At 42.3% G+C, this 22,057-nt stretch overlaps 1 protein-coding gene across 1 annotated transcript in view; it reads left to right on the plus strand.

Annotated features, from left to right (window-relative positions):
* utrn (utrophin) overlaps positions 1 to 22,057 on the plus strand; it is a 151,195-nt gene that overhangs the window by 1,068 nt on the left and 128,070 nt on the right. The window contains exon 2 of the mRNA XM_052523864.1: positions 1,015 to 1,192. Coding sequence (XP_052379824.1) covers positions 1,111 to 1,192 — 82 coding nt within the window. The 5' untranslated portion in view covers positions 1,015 to 1,110. The remainder of the gene's footprint in view (positions 1 to 1,014; positions 1,193 to 22,057) is intronic.

The following is a 22,057-nucleotide window of genomic DNA, read 5'->3' on the forward strand; positions in this document are numbered from 1 at the left end:
TACTATATTTGGATACTTACATCACTCCCCAAGCATTAATACTTAGGCTAGTTACAGATAAAAAGTGTCCCTATTGAGTCTTCATTCCTCTCATGGTAGAGACATATTAGTGTTATTCAAATGAACTATGTGGTCTGTCTTATGAAGGATTTATATATATATATTTTAACCTTTTTAACGAGGCAAGTCAGTTAAGAAACATTTTATTAACTGAACTACTTCAACTCTTCATAAGGTATACAATGTAAAGTGTTGATGTATGCCAATGTTTGCCAACCTTTCATCTATTCTGGATGTACTGTGGTGACAGATTTTGTTAACTTTGACCTCAATTTCTATATAACCTCCAATTAATACTCTGCCAAACGTCATCCTTCTCTGATTTGCTCAGTAAGATCACATAACAGTCCCATTAAATGTGTACATGACAAATCACAGCACAACTCACCACATAGAGGTCAAATTATTTCAAGTAAATGATTTGTGAAAACAGTGTGGAGTGCATTTCTAGAGCTCTTTGTATAATAATGGATGGAGTTGTCATGCATTTAGTGTAGAGAGAGGTGAGATCACACTCTGCTTGTAGGCCAGGTCAACAACCTCGTGTTGTGCACTCTCACAACACACACACAGCTGTCAGTTTATCCTGAGTCACGGAACAACCCGTCCCCTCAGCCTCTTTGGCATGGCCCTACACCTGTGTGTAAGGTGTGTGTGTCAGTGGGGTATGGTGAGAAAGTCTTCCATTTGAATGAGAAGTCTCATCTTCTTACTTCTGCAGGGCAGCTGCATTTAACCATCACACCATTTTTCTAGCTGTCTTATAAAACGGGAGAGTTCTGTTGTGGTCATAGTTCTCCGACACATATGGATGAGTAGAACAGATCAATGTTTTTTCATGTGATGTTGTTAGACAAGACCAGATTCAATCAACCAACCAAGCTCGGCCTCAATAGCATCCAAGGAAATAATATGTAGTTAAAAACTTTCAGTACATTTGTTTTTCATATTTAGGTGACGTTGGATTTGAAGAAGTTGGACTCCTTTAAAAAAGTTAACAGATTAACATTCCAACGGAGGTAAACAGACGAGGAGGACCTGGTGGACAAAATGGCTACCATGGCGTCACCTGGCGACGCTATCGAGGGAGCAGCCAATGATGAGTTCAATGACATCATCAAATGGAGATCTGGTACGTCCAATCATTGACCTCTTAATTAGTAAAAGGGCATTTATCTTTTGGCGCATTGTTCTTGTTGGCAGTGGCTGAGTCAACTGGTGTTACTTGTTTAATAGTGTCTGTGTATGTGTGTGTATATATATGTGTGTGTGTGTCATGCATTCCGCATGAGGTCAGATAAGATATGACCGCATGGCTATGTGCAGTGTGTGTGTTAACAGTCAATAGTGTGTGTATATATATGTGTGTGTGTGTGTGTGTTGCTTGTACGTGCACAAAGGCATCGGTCCAAAGGAAACGCTAACAAGGCCAGAAATCCTGTTTAAGGTGGATAACTTTAGTTCCCATTGTTGGAGTGACAGAAAGAGCCTATGGAGGAAAAAGAGAGAGCAAGATATGGTTTGAGGTAAGGACTCGAGTGAGTGAGGGAGGAAGGGAGATGGGGAGGAAGGAGAGATACAGAGAAAGCAAAGGTAAAAGGAGGAATGCAGGGATGGGTTACAAGCCACACCTTTCATTCCCTCTCCTTTTGAACTCATCATTCTCATAATATGAGTTAGTCTGCCCTCAGTCTTGTGTCTGTGTGTGTCTGTGTGTGGCATTGAGAGCCTTTTACGTGGCAGTTCTCCCATAGTGTTTGAGTGTCTTGATTGTAACAGTGTTTAGGCCCAGGGTCATTGTTCTATGCAATGCTGTGCTGTGTCGTGTTGACTGTTGAAAGCACTTTGAAACTGTCATCACTGGGGAGGTTGACAGTCCGTCCATGTATCTCAGTGTCAGTGAGTGTATGCAGTCACTTTGCCACAGTTGGGAGGACATGACTGTGTTAGCCCATAGGGCAGCTACAGTGGTTATCCTTTTCCCTGGTCCTGTCTCCCAGTGGTTTTAAGTTCCAGCCCTCAGAGCGGGCACTAAGCCCAGCTTTTTGGAACGCCAGCAGATTCCAGGCCAGGAATTCAACCATTCCGTTGGACTTTGTAATTTACAACGCTTGTCTCCAGACCACAATGCTTTTCTTATAAGGATTTAGGTTGCCTAGCAACCCTAAAAGTAGTGTTTTCTTTTACCGCTCAGATGGTGAATTTAGCACATAGCTGAGGCGCTCTCTGAGAAATATAGCCGATACTAGGGATGTGACAAATGGACAATTTTGCTTAATGGTTTTCCATTAAAACTTCAATGTCAATTCTTACATACAGTACCAGTCAAACGTTTGGACACACCTACAGATTCCAGGGTTTTTCTTATTTGTTTAAACTATTTTCTACATTGTAGAATAATAGTGAAAACATCAAAACTATGAAATAACACATATGGAATCATGTAGTAACCCAAAAAGTGTTAAACAAATCTAAACATATTGAGATTCTTCAAAGTAACCACCCTTTGCCTTGATGACAGCTTTGCACACTCTTTGCATTCTCTCAACCCGCTTCATGAGGTGGTCACCTGGAATGCATTTCAATTAACACGTGTGCCTTGTTAAAAGTTAATTTCTGGAATTTATCTCCTTCTTAATGCGTTTGAGCCAATCAGTTGTGTTGTGACAAGGTAGGGTTGGTATACAGAAGATAGCCCTATTTGGTAAAAGACCACGTCCATATTGTGGCAAGAAAGGCTCAAATAAGCAAAAAGAAACAACAGTCCATCCTTACTTTAAGACATGAAGGTCAGTCAATCTGGAAAACTTCAAGAACTTTGAACGTTTCTTCAAGTGCAGTCGCAAAAACCATCAAGCGCTGTGATGAAACTGGCTCTCATGAGGACTGCCACAGGAAAGGAAGACCCAGAGTTATCTCTGCTGCAGAGGATAAGTTCATTAGAGTTAACTGCACCTCAGATTGTAACCCAAATAAATGCTTCACGGGGTTCAAGTAACAGACACATCTCAACATCAACTGTTCAGAGGAGACTGTGGGAATCAGGCCTTCGTGGACGAATTGCTGTAAAGAAACCACTCCTAAAGGACACCAATAATAAGAAGAGACGTGCCAAGAAACACAAGCAATGGACATTAGACCAGTGGTAATCTGTCCTTTGGTCTGATGAGCCCAAATGTGAGAGTTTTGTTTCCAACTGCCATGTCTTTGTGAGACGCAGAGTAGGTGAATGGATGATCTCCGCATGTGTGGTTCCCACCGTGAAGCATGATGGAGGAGGTGTGATGGTGTGGGGGTGCTTTTCTGGTTACACACTTAACCAGCATGGCTACCACAGGATTCTGCAGCGATACACCATCCCATCTGGTTTGTGCTTAGTGGGACTGTAATTTATTTTTCAACAGGTGTCACGCCTTGGTCTTAGTATTTTGTGTTTTCTTTAATTATTTGGTCAGGCCAGGGTGTGACATGGGTTTATGTTGTTGTATTTCGTATTGGGGTTTTTGTATTATTGGGATTACGGCTGAGTAGGGGTGTTGTATAGGCTTGGCTGCCAGAGGCGGTTCTCAATCAGAGTCAGGTGATTGTCGTTGTCTCTGATTGGGAACCGTATTTAGGTAGCCTGGGTTTTGCTTTGGATTTTGTGGGTGATTGTTCCTGTCTCTGTGTAGTTTCACCAGAGGCTGTAATTAGATTTCACGTTCCGTTTGTTTTGTATTTTGTATCGTTATTTCATGTGTCACTTTTTCTATTAAAGTCATGAGTAACCACTACGCTGCATTTCGGTCCGACTCTCTTTCCACAAACGAAGAACGCCGTTACAACAGGACAATAACCCAACACACCTCCAGGCTGTGTAAGGACTTTTTGAGTGCTGCATCAGATGACCTGGCCTCCACAATCACCCGACCTCAACCCAATTGAGATGGTTTGGCATGAAGTGGACCGCAGAGTGAAGGAAAAGCAGCCAACAAGTGCTCAGCATATTGGGGAACTCCTTCAAGACTGTTGGAAAAGCATTCCAGGTGAAGCTGGTTGAGAGAATGCCAAGAGTGTGCAAAGCTGTCATCAAGGCAAAGGGTGGCTATTTTGAAGAAGAATCTAAAATATATTTTGATTTGTTTAACACTTTTTTGGTTACTACAGGATTCCATATGTGTAACTTCATTGTTTTGATGTCTTCGCTATTCTACAATAAAGAAAAACCCTTGAATGAGTAGGTGTGTCCAGACTTTTGACTGGTACTGTATATCTCATCAATCTACACACAATACCCCATAATGACAAAGTGAAAACAGGATTTTATAATTTTTTGCTAATAGATATAATTACTGTGTAGTTACATAGATACACAAATACCTTATTTACGAAAGTATTCAGACCCTTTGTTATGAGACTCAAAATTGAGCTCAGGTGCATCCTGTTTCCATGGATCATATTTGATATGTTTCTACAACTTGATTGGAGTCCAGCTGTGGTAAATTCAATTGATTGGACATGATTTGGAAAGGCACACATCTATCTATTTAAGGTCCCACATTTGACAGTGCATGTCAGATCAAAAACCACACCATGAGGTTGAAGGAATTGGCCGTAGAGCTCCGAAACAGGATTGTGTCGAGTAGCAGATCAAGGGAAGGATACCAAAACAATTCTGCAGTGTTGAAGTTCCCCAAGAACACAATGGCCTCCATCATTCTTAAATGTAAGAAGTTTGGAACCGCCAAGAGTCTTCCTAGAGCTGGCCGCCCGGACAAACTGAGCAATCGGTGGAGAAGTGCCTTGGTCAGGGAGGTGACTGAAGGAGCTCCAGAGTTTCTCTTTGGAGATGGGAGAACCTTCCAGAAGGGCAACCATCTCTGCAGCACGACACAAATCAGGCCTTTATGGTAGTGTGGCCAGACAGAAGACATTCCTCAGTATAAGGTACATGACAGCCCGCTTGGAGTTTGCCAAAAGGCACCTAAAGGACTCTCAGACTATGAGAAACAAGATTCTCTGGTCTGATGAAACCAAGTTTGAATTCTGGCCAGAATCCAAGTGTCACATCTGGAGGAAACCTGGCACAATCCCTACGGTGAAGAACCAAAATCCATAAAAAATGGTAAAAATCAATAACTAATTAATTGTTTGTCACAGAAACATAAAAATCGATATGGTTTATTATATAAATGTTGAGCATACTTTTACAACCTTTTGTTTTGAATATAAATTCCAGTTTTAATTTGATAGAAATACAAATCTATCAAATGCCATTTAAAGAGGTATAAATCAATAACACATTCACTGATTGTCACAGGAACATTAAGGACTTCAGACTAGGGTGAAGGTTCACCTTCAACAAGACAATGACCCTAAGCACACAGCCAAGACAATGCAGGAGTGGCTTTGGGACAAGTCTCTGAATGTCCTTGAGTGGCCCAGCCAGAGCCCGGACTTGAACCCGACAAACGTCTCTGGAGAGACCTGCAAATAGCTGTGTAGCAATCCTCCCCATCCAACCTGACAGAGCTTGTGAGGCTCTGCAGAGAAGAATGGGAGAAACTCCCCAAGCTTGTAGCGTCATACTCAAGAAGACTGGAGGCTGTAATCGCTGCCAAAGGTGCTTCAAAAAAGAGAGTAAAACAGAGTAAAGGGTCTGAATGCTTATGTAAAAGTATATTTCAGTTGTTTAAAAAAAAAAATGTCAACATTTCTAAAAACCTGTTTTTGCTTTGTTATTATGGGGTATTGTCTGTATATTGATGAGGGGAAAAAAACAATTTAATCCGTTTTAGAATAAGTCTGTAACGTAACAAAATGTGGAAAAAGTCAAGGGGTCTGAATACTTTCTGAATGCACTGTGTGTGTGTGTGTGTGTGTGTATGTATATATATTTAAGTGTGTGTGTAGCAGTAAGGCCCAGCAGGTAAAAAAAGTCTGAGGTGATTTTTCCCTCCAACAGCAGTGTGTTGGTTAGGATAAATAATCATTAACAGTGAATAGACTCACACTTCACTGAGCTGGTGTTAAGAGAGAGGACAGCAGTGTCCAGGGCCACACACACACACACACACACACACACACACACACACACACACACACACTATTTCTCTTATCAACAGAAACACTCCACATCACTGCATGCTGAAGACTTCAGCTGGGCAGTCGTTTTAAACTATGGATTCTAACATTGATCTCACTGCAGTCAAACAGGCTTGGATCACACACCTTTATTGTGTGTGTGTTCTTGTGTTTAATTACTGATGTTTGCTTAAATATGGCTAGGACGTTTGTCAGATTTTATAGAGATTTTGTAAGAATAAGATGGCCTGAGAGTGTAATTCTTAAAACTGCAGTATGTAACTTTTTGGGCGACCTGACCAAATTCACATAGAACTATGTGTTATAGATTTGTCATTCTCGTTGAAAGCAAGTCTAAGTGGGAGGTCTGTTCAATGTTAGCTATTTCTATTCTTCCCGTAAAGTTTTGTTTTTGTGTCTTTTACTTTCAGTTTTGTACACCAACTTGTAACAGCTGAAAATAAAATATTTCTGGTCTATTTTAAATATATTTCACAGCGGTTTAGATGGTACAATGATTACACTATACTTGGTTGTTTTGTCACATAAAGTGAAATTAGGCAAACTGTAAAAATGTTCTTATCCAGGAAATAGGGGAGCAATTTCTGCATAGTGCATCTTTAAGGCATAAAACCTTGTCTGAGTAACGATCTGGGAGTAAGGGAGAGGAGAGGTTGTGTTTTGGGGCAGCGCATGGAAGAGAGGGGGACAGGTGGAGAGATGTTTTTACTGAAGGATGTAGGGGGGGTGGACTGTCCAGTGCACCCTTTAATGGTTTGTGTACAATGTAGGATTTCCCATAAAACACTGGGGTTCTCTCTGGGTTCTGTCACCACCCCACAAAGAAGGCCAGTTGGCAGGAACTTGTGTTCAGTTAATATTTGTGTCAGTGGACAACAGCATTGTTAGAAAAAACAGGTTGGAACTACCAAAATAGTTGTCAGGGTAGGGCTTGGGGATTTGGTATTGGTTGAGTGAAAGCCATTTGTCATGAGAAGCCATGCAGACATGCTATAATTATAGCCTGCACTCTCAGCTGCTGGGTGCCCCTGGCCCTCACACAGACCAACATTATGGTAGTCTTAAAGGACATAAGTAGGTACACATCATTACATAGAGGGCTTCCCTGCTTGCATTTTGAGAGAGATAATAATACACACACACACACTGTCACATTCAGAAACTCTTCGTCTCGCTCTCTCTGTGTGTCTTTTTCTCCTAATTTGTAATGTGTAATTTTCCCAGTGAGGGACAGTTTTTGTGTGTGTGTGTTTGCATGTCTCCAGAGGATGGAGGATAACTTCGTGTCAGAGAGGCGGCCATGCTAATCCACTCTGGCTAAACAACCAGCTACTCCACTGGGAACGCCATCAGAATGCCACTGATGGGCTCAGGACGAGAGCGATAAAAGACACACACACCCCATGCACACGCCACTCTTGCTCTCTCTCTTACTCTCACCACTTCTCTCTCCCCCCCATTCAACGAAGGGGGCCAGACCGGTCTCATGTCTTCCAGCTTCCAGTGTTATGCAAACCCACCGGACCAGGAGAGAGCGGGGGGGCTAGTAGCACCAGCCATCAGCACTCAATGGAGAATGCACAGAAGAAAGCCATGTTTTTTTTAATTCAATGATTAGATGTGTAATTATCAGGATGGAGCACTATTCTCTACCTGACTACCTCCTGCTCTGCCCCTCCTGCTGACACAGCCTGTCTGCTGGGAAAGGTCAAAGGTCAAATCACCCAAGGGAATAGAGCTGTTGTTTATCAGAGTAGACTTTAGTTTTACACCCCCCATCGCCCGTATGTCTCAGTCACTTACATGTCCTGTGAATACCTGAACACGTTCCCTGTGTGTCATTTGAGACCAGTGTGCTGGAAAAGCTGGTTAATAGGGATGGGTATAGGTACTGAACGGACGTCAAAAATCCATCTTTAATCAGAGATCACATTTTGTTCAAATACTATAAAACTATTTGAAGACTTGAAGACAACATTAATGTGCTTTGACTCTAGTGTTCCATTTGTACATGTGCATTTGCGGGACACAACAAAAAATCAACCGAGCCAAGCATCACACAGTTCTGTATCCTAAATTTCCTTTCCTCTTCATGTCTCACTCAGTCAATTGCGTGTACCGACCGAAATATACGGCTATAAATTAGAGGTCGACCGAATAATCGGCATGGCCGATTAATTAGGGCCGATTTCAAGTTTTCATAACAATCTGTAATCATCATTTTTGGACACCGATTACATTGCAATCCACGAGGAGACTGCGTGGCAGGCTGACCACCTGTTACGTGAGTGCAGCAAGGAGCCACGGTAAGGTGCTAGCTAGCATTAAACTTATAAAAAACAATCAATCTTCACAATCACTAGTTAACTACACATGGTTTATGATATTACTAGGTTAACCAGCTTGTCCTGCCTTGCATATAATCAATGCGGTGCCTGTTAATTTATCATCAAATCACAGCCTACTTCACCAAAGAGGTGATGATTTAACAAAAGCTCATTTGCGAAAAAAGCACAATCGTAGCACCAATGTACCTAACCATAGACATCAATGCCTTTCTTAAAATCAATACACAAATATATATATTTTTAAACCTGCTTATATAGTTAAAATAAATTTGTGTTAGCAAACGATATTAATAAGGGAAATTGTATCACTTCTCTTGCGTTCTGTGCAAGTAGAGTCAGGGTATATGTAGCAGTTTGGGCCGCCTGGCTCGCTGCAAACTGTGTGAAGACCATTTCTTCCGAACAAAGACCGTAATTAATTTGCCAGAAATTTACATAATTATGACATAACATTGAAGGTTGTGCAATGTAACAGCAATATTTAGACTTAGGGTTGCCACCCGTTCGATAAAATACGGAATGTCACGCTCTGGTCGACGTAATGTATGTTTGTCTTCATTTATTTGGTCAGGCCAGGGTGTGACATGGGTTATTGTGGTGCGTTTTTGTCATGGGATTTTTGTGGGGTGTCTAGCATAGTCTATGGCTGCCTGAGGCGGTTCTCAATCAGAGTCAGGTGATTATCGTTGTCTCTGATTGGGAACCATATTTAGGCAGCCATATTCTTTGAGTATTTCGTGGGTGATTGTTCCTGTCTCTGTGTTAGTTGTCACCAGATAGGCTGTATAGGTTTTCACGTTCCGTTTGTTGTTTTTGTATTATTCGTGTTTTTTTTCTTCATTAAAGATGTATCGAACTAACCACGCTGCATTTTGGTCCGACTCCTCTCTTTCGACGGAAGAAAACCGTAACACGGAACAGTTCCGTATTTCACTGAAAGAATAAACTTTTTGTTTTCCAAATGATAGTTCCCAGATTTGACCATATTAATGACCTAAGGCTCGTATTTCTGTGTGTTATTATATTATAATTAAGTATATTATTTAATAGAGCAGTCTGACTGAGTGGTGGTAGGCACCAGCAGGCTCGTAAGCATTCATTCGAACAGCACTTTCCTGCGTTTGCCAGCAGCTCTACGCTGTGCTTCAAGCATTGCGCTGTTTATGACTTCAAGCCTATCAACTCCGGAGATTAGGCTGGCAATACTATAGTGCCTATAAGAACATCCAATAGTCAAAGGTATATGAAATAGAAATGGTATAGCGAGAAATAGTCCTATAATTCCTATAATAACTACAACCTAAAACTTCTTAACTGGGAATATTAAAGACTCATGTTTAAAAGGAACCACCAGCTTTCATATGTTCTCATGTTCTGAGCAAGGAACTTAAACGTTAGCTTTCTAACATGGCACATATTGCACTTTTACTTTCTTCTGGCACTTTGTTTTTGCATTATTTAAACTAAATTGCATATGTTTCATTATTTATTTGAGACTAAATTGATTTACTGATGTATTATATTAAGTTAAAGTAAGTGTTCATTCAGTATTGTTGTAATTGTCATTATTACAAATATATATATAAAAATTGGCTGATTCATTGGTATCGTCTTTTTTTGGTCCTCCAATAATCTGTATCGGCTTTGAAAAATCATAATCATCGACCTCTACTATATGTCGTATCTGATTGGACACACGAGCTACATTTATTACCAAATAACAACCGTGTTATCACAAATTCAAAATGAACTGGTTAACTGCAGTGCAGAAATATGTGTTCCTGACATTGTGCTGCAGTTTTGTTATAATTTGCTTAAGTTTCGAACACACCAACAGCGGTATTGTATTTTAGGACACCAGAATTACATTCATTTCCAACGAAACGCTGCGTTTGCCTTGCAGCACTGCGTTGCAGAGGCAGTTGCAGTGCGTTCGATTTGGTGCGATGTTGGATTTTTCGAATATATGCGTCAAACTGTATGCGTAGACGGCTTGACAGAAATTGTAGCAGAAGGTAACTGTTGAACATTTGTTGCATTCATATCCAGATGATGCTGCATACTATTTTGCGCATTGACGCTGCCGGTGTGTTCGAAGCGTTACGCCAAAATAGCAGGCAACATCATCTGGATATGTGTGCAACAGAAGTTCAACATTCACCTTCAGAATGTAATTCTGGTGTACCAAAATGAAGTAAACTATCGGTGTGACCGAGGTGTTAGCCTAGGCCCCTCAAACTCGTCTGGACCTCAAAGCCAGTTCCACCGCTTGTTCTCATTGTTCCCCTCTAATCAGGGTTCTGATTTAGACCTGGGACACCAGGTGTGTGTGCAATTAATGATCAGGTAGAACAGAGAACCAGAATCATTAAGCCTGGGCCTACTCACCAAACAGATGTCCTGGCCATAATTCCTCCCCATGCAGTGTTATATTTAGAATTGTTCATCCATGTAGAAAATTCCAAGGAACAGACATAATACACTCAAACATCTGTATATTGAAAATAGGACAGATTTTGGTTTGTATCCCTGAAGTGTTTTTTTCAACAAAACTACTGTCTTATACACACAAGTGTAAGGGGATAAAGAATATGTACATAAAGATATATGAATGAGTGATGGTACAGAGTGTCATAGGCAAGATGTAGTAGATGGTATCGAGTACAGTATATACATATGAGATGAGTATGTAAACAAAGTGGCATAGTTAAAGTGGCAAGTGATACATGTATTACATAAAGATGCAGTAGATGATATAGAGTACAGTATATACGTATACATATGAGATGAATAATTGTCACGCCTTGGTCTTAGTATTTTGTGTTTTCGTTATTTATTTGGTCAGGCCAGGGTGTGACATGGGTTTATTTTGTGGTGTGTTTTTGTATTGGGGTTTTAGTAGGTATTGGGATTGTGGCTGAGTAGGGTTGTCAAGGAAAGTCTATGGTTGCCTGAGGCGGTTCTTAATCAGAGGCAGGTAATTTTCGTTGTCTCTGATTGGGAACCATATTTAGGCAGCCATATTCTTTGAGTATTTCGTGGGTGATTGTTCCTGTCTCTGTGTTTGTTGTCACCAGATAGGCTGTATAGGTTTTCACATTCCGTTTGTTGTTTTTGTATTGTTCGTGTTTTTTTCGTCATTAAAGATGTATCGAACTAACCACGCTGCATTTTGGTCCGACTCTCCTTCAACGGAAGAAAACCGTAACAATAATGTAGGGTATGTAAACATATTAGGTAGCATTGTTTAAAGTGGCTAGTGATATATTTTACATCATTTCCCATCAATTCCCATTATTAAAGTGGCTGGAGTTGAGTCAGTGTCAGTGTGATGGCAGCAGCCACTCAATGTTAGTGGTGGCTGTTTAACAGTCTGATGGCCTTGAGATAGAAGCTGTTTTTCAGTCTCTCGGTCCCAGCTTTGATGCACCTGTACTGACCTCGCCTTCTGGATGATAGCGGGGTGAACAGGCAGTGGTTCGGGTGGTTGTTGTCCTTGATGATCTTTATGGCCTTCCTGTAACATCGGGTGGTGTAGGTGTCATGGAGGGCAGGTAGTTTGCCCCCGGTGATGCATTGTGCAGATCTCACTACCCTCTGGAGAGCCTTACGGTTGTGGGCGGAGCAGTTGCCGTACCAGGCGGTGATACAGCCCGCCAGGTTGCTCTCGATTGTGCATCTGTAGAAGTTTGTGAGTGCTTTTGGTGACAAGCCGAATTTCTTCAGCCTCCTGAGGTTGAAGAGGCGCTGCTGCGCCTTCTTCACGATGCTGTCTGTGTGGGTGGACCAATTCAGTTTGTCTGTGATGTGTATGCCAAGGAACTTAAAACTTGCTACCCTCTCCACTACTGTTCCATCGATGTGGATAGGGGGGTGTTCCCTCTGCTGTTTCCTGAAGTCCACAATCATCTCCTTAGTTTTGTTGACGTTGAGTGTGAGGTTATTTTCCTGACACCACACTCCGAGGGCCCTCACCTCCTCCCTGTAGGCCGTCTCGTCGTTGTTAGTAATCAAGCCTACCACTGTGTCGTCCGCAAACTTGATAATTTGGAGGCGTGCGTGGCCATGCAGTCGTGGGTGAACAGGGAGTACAGGAGAGGGCTCAGAACGCACCCTTGTGGGGCCCCAGTGTTGAGGATCAGCGGGGTGGAGATGTTGTTGCCTACCCTCACCACCTGGGGGCGGCCCGTCAGGAAGTCCAGTACCCAGTTGCACAGGGCGGGGTTGAGACCCAGGGTCTCGAGCTTGATGACGAGCTTGGAGGGTACTATGGTGTTAAATGCAGAGCTGTAGTCGATGAACAGCATTCTCACATAGGTATTCCTCTTGTCCAGATGGGGCAGTGTGTGGTTGTGGTTGGGATTGCATCGTCTGTGGACCTATTTGGGCGGTAAGCAAATTGGAGTGGGTCTAGGGTGTCAGGTAGGGTGGAGGTGATATGGTCCTTGACTAGTCTCTCAAAGCACTTCATGATGACGGAAGTGAGTGCTACGGGGCGGTAGTCGTTTAGCTCAGTTACCTTAGCTTTCTTGGGAACAGGAACAATGGTGGCCCTCTTGAAGCATGTGGGAACAGCAGACTGGGATAGGGATTGATTGAATATGTCCGTAAACACACCAGCCAGCTGGTCTGCGCATGCTCTGAACCCAATAATGGTTGAATTCAATAAGTTTAAGCTGCCTATCAATCATTGTTTTTGAAATCAGTGGACAGCTGTAACGACCTGGGAGTAGTGGGTGCAGAGTCAGGCGCAAGAGGCAGAAAGTTCAGGATAGCGTTTTATTACGCACAGGGAAAAAACAGAGCTCGCCAAGAATACCGGGCGCACAATAACAAATGCCCAACGCAATACGTACTGCCACACAGAAACACAGTGGGAAAAATAGTTAAGCCCGCACAAAGAGCAGGCGGGCCTACCGGCTTAAATAGCCCAACTAATCAACCTCAACAAGGAACAGGTGAAACTAAACAGACAAAACAAACAGAAAAGGGATCAGTGGCCGCTAGTAGGCCGATGACGACGATCGCTGAGCGCCACCCGAACAGGGGGAGGAGCCACCTTCGGAAGGAGCCAGTGAAAATGCGCTCTTGCAACATAGTGGGGATCCCAGCATATGGAATAAAAGTGGGGCTTTTATTGATCAATCTAATTCATGTGGATAATTATTTCATTCCAAAGGCCTAATTTTTATTTATTTATTTTACCTTTATTTAACCAGGCAAGTCAGTTAAGAACATATTCTTATTTTCAATGACGGCCTGGGAACAGTGGGTTAACTGCCTGTTCAGGGGCAGAACGACAGATTTGTACCTTGTCAGCTCGGGGGTTTGAACTCGCAACCTTCCGGTTACTAGTCCAACGCTCTAACCACTAGGCTACGCTGCCGCCCCTAATGGACACATGCTTAAACTCATACACTTTTGATTGATTTAAAGGGGCGATCTGTAGTTGCTGTATTCATTTATGGACTTATAAATTATATATATTAGTGTAAAGATATAATTTAATCATATTATTATATGTAGTAGAAAGCGATGGGTTAGAAGAAGCCTAAACAACCAACCCATAAAGTAAAATTGAAGTCTGAAGTTTACATACATCTTAGCCAAATACATTTAAACTCAGTTTTTAACAATTCCTGATATTTAATCCTAGTAAAAAATCTAGGGTCAGTTAGGATCACCACTTTATTTTAAGAATGTGAAATGTCAGAATAATAGCAGGAAGAATGATTTATTTCAGCTTTTATTTCTTCCATCACATTCCCAGTGGTTCAGAAGTTTACATACATTCAAGTAGTATTTGGTAGCATTGCCTTTACATTTTTAAACTTGGGTAAAATGTTTTGGGGAGCCTTCCACAAGCTTCTAACAATACGTTGGGTGAATTTTGGCCCATTCCTCCTGACAGAACTGATGTAACTGAGTCAGGTTTGTAGGCCTCCTTGCTCACACACGCTTTTTCAGTTCTGCCCACAAATTGTCTATGGGATTGAGGTCAGGGCTTTGTGATGGCCACTCCAATACCTTGACTTTGTTGTTCTTCAGCTATTTTGCCACAACTTTGGAAGTATGCTTGAGGTCGTTGTCTATTTGGAAGACCCATTTGCGACCAAGTTTTAACTTCCTGACTGATGTCTTGAGATGTTGCTTCAATATATCCACATATTTTTCCAGCCTCATGATGCCATCTATTTTGTGAAGTGCACCAGTCCCTCCTGCAGCAAAGCACCCCCACAACATGATGCTGCCACCCCAGTGATTCACGGTTGGGATGGTGTTCTTCGGCTTGCAAGCCTCCCCCTTTTTCCTCCAAACATAACGATGGTCATTATGGCCAAACAGTTCTATTTTTCATTCATCAGACGAGAGGATATTTCTCCAAGAAGTACGATCTTTGTCCCCATGTTCATTTGCTAACCGTAGTCTGGCTTTTTTATGGCGGTTTTGGAGCAGTGGCTTCTTTCTTGCTGAGCGGCCTTTCAGGTTATGTCGATTTGGACTTGCTTTACTGGAAAGATACTTTTGTACCTCTTTCCTCCACCATCTTCACAAGGTCCTTTGTTATTGTTCTGGGATTGATTTGCACCTTTCTCACCAAAGTACATTCATCTCTAGGAGGCAGAACGCGTCTCCTTCCTGAGCGGTATGACAGCTGCGTGGTCCCATGGTGTTTATACTTGCGTATTATTGTTTGTACAGATGAGCGTGGTACCTTCAGGCGTTTGGAAATTGCTCCCAATGATGAACCAGACTTGTGGACGTTTAGAATTATTTTTCTGAGGTCTTGGCTGATTTCTTTTGATTTTCCCATGATGTCAAGCAAAGAGGCACTGAGTTTGAAGGTAGGCCTTGAAATACATCCACAGGTACACCTCCAATTGACTCAAATGATGTCAATTAGCCTACCAGAAGCTTCTAAAGCCATGACATCATTTTCTGGAATTTTCCAAGCTGTTTAAAGGCACAGTCAACTTAGTGTATGTAAACTTCTGACCCACTGGAATTGTGATACAGTGAAATAATCTGTCTGTAAACAATTGTTGTAAAAAGTATTTTTGTCGTGCACAAATTAGATGTCCTAACCGACTTGCCAAACTATAGTTTGTTAACAAGAAATTTGTGGTGTGGTTAACAAACAAGTTTTAATGACTCCAACATAAGTGCATGTAAACGTCCTACTTCAACTGTATATCCATATTATGACTAATAAGCATACTATATACTCTATTTATGTCACAAATAGTACGGTTAGTGTAGTTAGTATGAGTATTCAAACACAGCTAGAGTGTTCCGGGTACTCGCCTCTACCTCCTGTTCTCGCTACCTGAAATGTATATTTCTCCTCTACATTGTTTGTGATTTGAGGTGTGTGTGTGTAACTGCGTGCTCACTTTTACCTTTACAACTAGCTTGATAGACTAGTTGATCATGTCATTGTTGCAGCCAGTGGAATGTGTCAGGGATGAACCAGAGGGTGTGTTTATGCTTTATTGAGTCTGTGTCATCACACATCATTCCTTTCCGTTAATGATTAATATATCCATGCCACAATACCTCCTTATGCCACACCGACCCTGTTGTCTGCAAGTCCAAGAGAGAGAGACATGAACACAGAGATACAGACAGACATGGATTATAGTGTTATAAGGTTCAGTTTTAAAGGCTGTCTGTTTCTGATCTGGAACAAGTTACGAGGTACAAGTCATCAGAAACATTACCGGGAGTACTTTTCAACACAACCTCAGCAGCATAGTGTGCACCGTTCAACACCAGATATACAAGGTGTACTTCGCTTCACAAACCCAGCCAGCTGTATAGCCAGGGACAATGGTATTGGACACACTGGGGGAGAGTAAAACAGACACACTATATATACAAAACTATGTTGACACCCCTTCAAATTTGGACACACTGCCATGCAAATCTCCATTCTCCATAGACAAATATTGCCTGTAAAATGGCCTTACTGAAGAGCTCAGTGACTTTCAACGTGGAACCGTTGCCACATTTCGATGCCACCTTTCCAACAAGTCAGTTCATATAATTTCTGCCCTACTAGAGCTTCCCCGGTCAACTGTAAGTGTTATTATTGTGAAGTGGAAATGTCTAGGAGCAACAACGGGTCAGCCGGGAAGTGGTAGGCCACACAAGCTCACAGAACGGGACTGCCGAGTGCTGAGAAGCGCGTAACGCGTAAAAAAAATCTGTCCTCTGTTTCAACACTCCCGAGTTCCAAACTACCTCTGGAAGCAACTTCAGCACAATAACTGTTTGTCGGGTGCTTTATGAAATGGGTGTCCATGGCCGAGCAGCCACATACAAGCCTAAGATCACCATGCGCAATGCCAAGCGTCGACTGGAGAGGCGTAAAGCTCGCCGCCATTGGACTCTGGATCAGTGGAAATGTGTTCTCTGGTGATGAATCATGCTTCACCATCTGGCAGTCCATCGGAAGAATCTGGGTCTGGCGGATGCCAGGAGAACGCTACCTGCCCGAATGCATAGTGCCAACTGTAAAGTTTGGTGGAGAATAAATAATGGTCTGGGGCTGTTTTTCATGGTTTGGGCTAAGCCCCATAGTTGCAGTGAAGGGAAATCTTAACACTACAGCATACAATGACATTGTACACGATTCTGTGCTTCCAACTTTGTTGCAACAGTTTGGGGAAGGCCCTTTCCTGTTTCAGCATGACAATGCCCCTGTGCACAGCTTTTGAGCTCCTATTAGCAGCAAATATTAATTTAAAAAATAAAATGAATGTGTTCATGCCAAAAAATATATTGTACGGAATCTTGTCAATTCGTTACACTAATCAAAACGAATTGCACTGACTCGTTTCAAGCTATAACGTATCGTTCCTGTAAGGTATCGGAGCCCTTGTTTCTAGATGCTATCGAATCATTCATGAAAGGAGAGATGCACATTCTCTCTCTCTGTCTCTCTGTCTCACACGCACGCACGCACACACACACACACGCACACGCACAGGCAGACATAACATACACTGTGTGTGTTTGTGTGGTTACAAGATGGAGCCAACAGAGAGGGCCGCCTCGCTACTAGTCCTAAGGAAACTTTGCATTATTTGTTTTTTTAATGAATTCATCATTCTTACATTGTTAGGCCAGAAAATCTTAAGTGTTATTACATACAGCCGGGAAGAACTATTGGATATCAGAGCAACGTCAACTTACCAGCACTACGACCAGTAATACGACTTTCCCGAAGCGGATCCTTTGTCCGAACCACCCAGGGTATTGGAACTGATTCCAGAGGCTTCCCAAAACAGTGTCACCGCAGAAGAGGTTGACAGTGAGGCCTTATGGTCAGTCACTTTGGAGGCGCTCACACCACCCACCGCTTCCGATTATATTACTCGCTCCATTCTCTAGATAGCAAGGTAGACAAAATTAGGGCAAATAATATTACTAAAAATATTCATATTCATGAAATCACAAGTGCAATATTGCAAAACACAGCTTAGCCTTTTGTTAATCCACCTGTCATCTCAGATTTAGAAATGACGCTTTACAGCGAAAGCAATCCATGCGTTTGTAAGTTTATTGCTCGCATGACAAAACATTAAGTACACTTAGCATCAGGTAGCTTGGTCACGAAAATCAGAAAAGCAATCAAATGAATCGTTTACCTTTGATCTTCGGATGTTTTCACTCATGAGACTCCCAGTTACACCACAAATGTTCCTTTTGTTCCATAAAGATTATTTTTATATCCAAAATACCTCAGTTTGTTTGTCGCGTTATGTTCAGAAATCCACAGGAAATAGCGGTCACGACAACACAGACGAAAATTCCAAATAATATCCATAATGTCCACAAAAACATGTTAAACGGTTTTTAGAATCAACTGTCAGGTTGTTTTTAAAATATATATTCGATAATATATCAACCGGGAGTGTAGGTTTTTCAATAGGACAGGGAGAAACAATGGCCGCTTTATAATAATAATAATAATAATATATGCCATTTAGCAGACGCTTTTATCCAAAGCGACTTACAGTCATGTGTGCATACATTCTACGTATGGGTGGTCCCGGGGATCGAACCCACTACCCTGGCGTTACAAGCGCCATGCTCTACCAACTGAGCTACAGGACCACTATATCTAAAGCTTTACTCTGTTGCGCAAAACACACTGAGAGCCCTCACCTATCCACTTACGCAATGTGATCTTTCTCGCTCATTTTTCAAAATAAAAGCCTGAAACTATATCTAAAGACTGGTGACACCTTAGGGAAGCCATAGAAAAGGGAATCAGGTTGATATCCATTTAAATTGAGGATAGGCATGCATAGGAATAGAGAGGATTCAAAATAAGAGGCACTTCCTGATTGGATTTTCCTCAGGTTTTCGCCTGCAATATCAGTTCTGTTATACTCACAGACAATATTTTGACCGTTTTGGAAACTTTAGAGTGTTTTCTATCCTAATCAGACAATTATATGCATGTTCTAGTTTCTGGGGCTGAGAAATAGGCCGTTTCAAATGGGTACGTTTTTTAGCCAAAAACGAAAATACTGCCCCCGACACGCAAAATGTTAAGCCGACACCACGACGGCCCTCAAGGAACTTCACTGGACTTTATAAAAGCTGGAAACCACATCCTGAGACTGCATTTATTGTATTTGGGGATTTCAACAAAACAAATTTGAGAACAAGGCTACCAAAATTCTATCAGCATATTGATTGTAGCACTCGTGATGGCAAAATTCTGGATCACTGCTACTCTAACTTCCGAGATGCATACAAGGGCCTCCCCCACCCTCCCTTCGGCAAATCTGACCACAATTCCATTTTGCTCCTCCCTTCCTATAGGCAAAAACTCAAACAGGATGCACCCATGACAAGGACTATTCAATGCTGGTCTGACCAATCAGAATCCACGCTTAAAGATTGTTTTGATCACACGTACCGGGATATGTTCCGGGTAGTGTCAGAGAATAATATCCATTTAATATGCTGATTCAGTGAGTGAGTTCATAAGGAAGTGCATAGGAGATGTTGTACCCACTGTGACTATTAAAACCTTACTAACCAGAAACCGTCGATCAGAACGTCAATCTCCTTTTGCATTTGTGTGATGGTGTGTGTGTGTGTTTGTTCGTGTGACGTGCACCATGCGTCTGTGTGTTGTCATTGGGGTTAATGCTTTGAAAGGGAGAGGCTCGCTAGCTAATGTTGCTTTGGTGACTCGTTGTTGTTGTCAAAATCAGGGTAACAAGAGGGTGTGTGAGAGTTCATATGTATGGGGCGGCAGTGTAGCCTAGTGGTTAGAGCATTGGACTAGTAACCGGAAGGTTGCAAGTTCAAATCCCTGAGCTGACAAGGTACAAATCTGTTCTGCCCCTGAACAGGCAGTTAACCCACAGTTCCGTCATTGAAAATAAGAATTTGTTCTTAACTAACTTGCCTAGTTAGATAAAGGTAAAATAAAATTAAAAAATAGATTGGCATTTGCGCAAAACTGAAAGTTGACTGGGAATATGGTGTGTTGTGTTGTGTTGTGTTGTGTTGTGTTGTGTTGTGTTGTGTTGTGTTGTGTTGTGTTGTGTTGTGTTGTGATGGCACTGCTCTCCAAGAGCCAGAACCCAGCTGGAAAAGGGAGGGAAAGTTCCATTCAGATTTCAGTGTGTGTGGAAATTTGGGACAGAAGCGGAGGCCAAGATATTCCCATAGGGTGTGGCTGTGTGAATGCTACACATTTAAACTCCTCTGTCAGGGAGTAGGCCTACTGCCCAGGGGAGAAAGTATTCAACTGTAGTGCTTGAAACCCTATTGTACCTGTGTCACAGTGTCTGTTTAGTTGTGTTCACGCTGCTGTGTGTGTGTGTGTGTGTGTGTGTGTGTGTGTGTGTGTGTGTGTGTGTGTATTCTCCTCTTGTATCCTCCCAGCAGGAGATGGCTGTGAGAACCTGCATCTGGGACACCGCCCCCACTACCCCTCCTTGCCCTCACTGCTGAAACACCTCCCCCACACCCCTCCCACCCCCCTTGTCTGCCAGTTGTCACACCATACAGTATACACACCCAAAAAGTAGTCTCCCTTCTCTGGCCTCGCTCCCTTCTCCCCCTGTCCTGATCGTTAGGGAAATAAGCTTTGCTGCCCAATCTAGCTGCTGATCCTTCCCCTGACTGAGGGGGATTTTATAAAATCGGCTCAGGCCCAGAAAGTAAATATTAACCTAGTGACATGTTCTACTGCCTCCTACATTCAGTATTCTAATACTTTACCAACCTGAGAGAAAAATATTTTATTTATTACTTATTTTCTACTATGGTCCATTTCAGCTCTGACATTTGGTAATAAATGTTTCTTAACAGTTAACACAGACTAAATCAACTCCTGACACCATGTTATCTGTTGTTTATGGAGCTAGCTGTTTCTCAGGACAGAATTATGGTAAGGCAATGACCTCATGGTGAGGTCAAAGGGAAATGTTCCAGTCTTTTAATGTTTTACCCATTATTCAACCCATGTTTTGGCCCATATGCTGTTGGCTTTGTACTTAGTTTGGCCTTAAACCCTCTGACCACTTGGCATTGTCACCTATCCTGTCATTTTAGCCTCTCCTTTAGTTCTAGTTTGTGGATAGAGGTGTGTTACTATAGTAACCTGGTATGGCCTTTTCCCCCAGGTGGTCACACACATGAATGTGCGTAATATTCTCCTTTTCTCTCAATTTCAACTCCATGGGGAGTTATACAACATGGGATCCAATATAAAGAAGTGTCCATGTGGAATTCTGTGCTATAAGATGTGTAGGGGGATTATTAACTTACTACCTGTCTGGGGGGATATGCAGCCTTGCAGGAAGTAACGTGCGTGCGTGCGTGCGTGATGGAGGCTGTGGCAGGATAGTAATGACGGACGAGCAGCACAGCTAGACCAGCTGTTACCATGACACCTCAGAAGAATTCTCTGACATCCAGCACCGTGTGTGTTACTTAGATCATTTCTGTGTGTGATTGTTCCTCCTGTGTGTGACGCTGTGTGTAGTGTTTATTTGCTTGTGTGTATGCCAATATGGGTGTGTTTTTCAATGTAACTGTCACTTCTTATTATGTCACCGGACAATATTTCAGGGCACAGTGGTGATTTGTGGCTTCTGCCGCTGTGTGGACGTCTTTTGAATTTCTGACAATAGACAGACATAGTGGAGAGAAGCTAGACAGAAGGCTACTGGCATAACAACAAATACTAGAGACACCTTTACTGGTTGTCTAAGATGAAAGCAGGGGGGGGGGGTGCATGCGGTTTCCTGGCAACCGTTTCTGCGGTGGCCATTTATCAGAGGCCATTGTGGGTAGGAGAGGGGTTGGAGAAGGGAGTGTTGGAGTGCCTAAATCCTTTTTTACATCTTTAATGTTAGGGTGTCTTTCTCTTTGCAGGCAAGTGCAACACAAAACGAAATAGAGCTATGAGTGAAAGAATGAAAGAGTGTGTTGGTGAAGGAGTGAGTGAGGCTTTCAGATGGAAAGTGTGAATGAAGGAGAGAGATTTTGGGATGGTGAGAGTGAGTGAAGGAAGGAATGAAGGATTA

Source organism: Oncorhynchus keta, chromosome 8 (genome assembly GCF_023373465.1).
Source record: "Oncorhynchus keta strain PuntledgeMale-10-30-2019 chromosome 8, Oket_V2, whole genome shotgun sequence".
In the NCBI taxonomy this organism is placed as follows: Eukaryota; Metazoa; Chordata; class Actinopteri; order Salmoniformes; family Salmonidae; genus Oncorhynchus; species Oncorhynchus keta.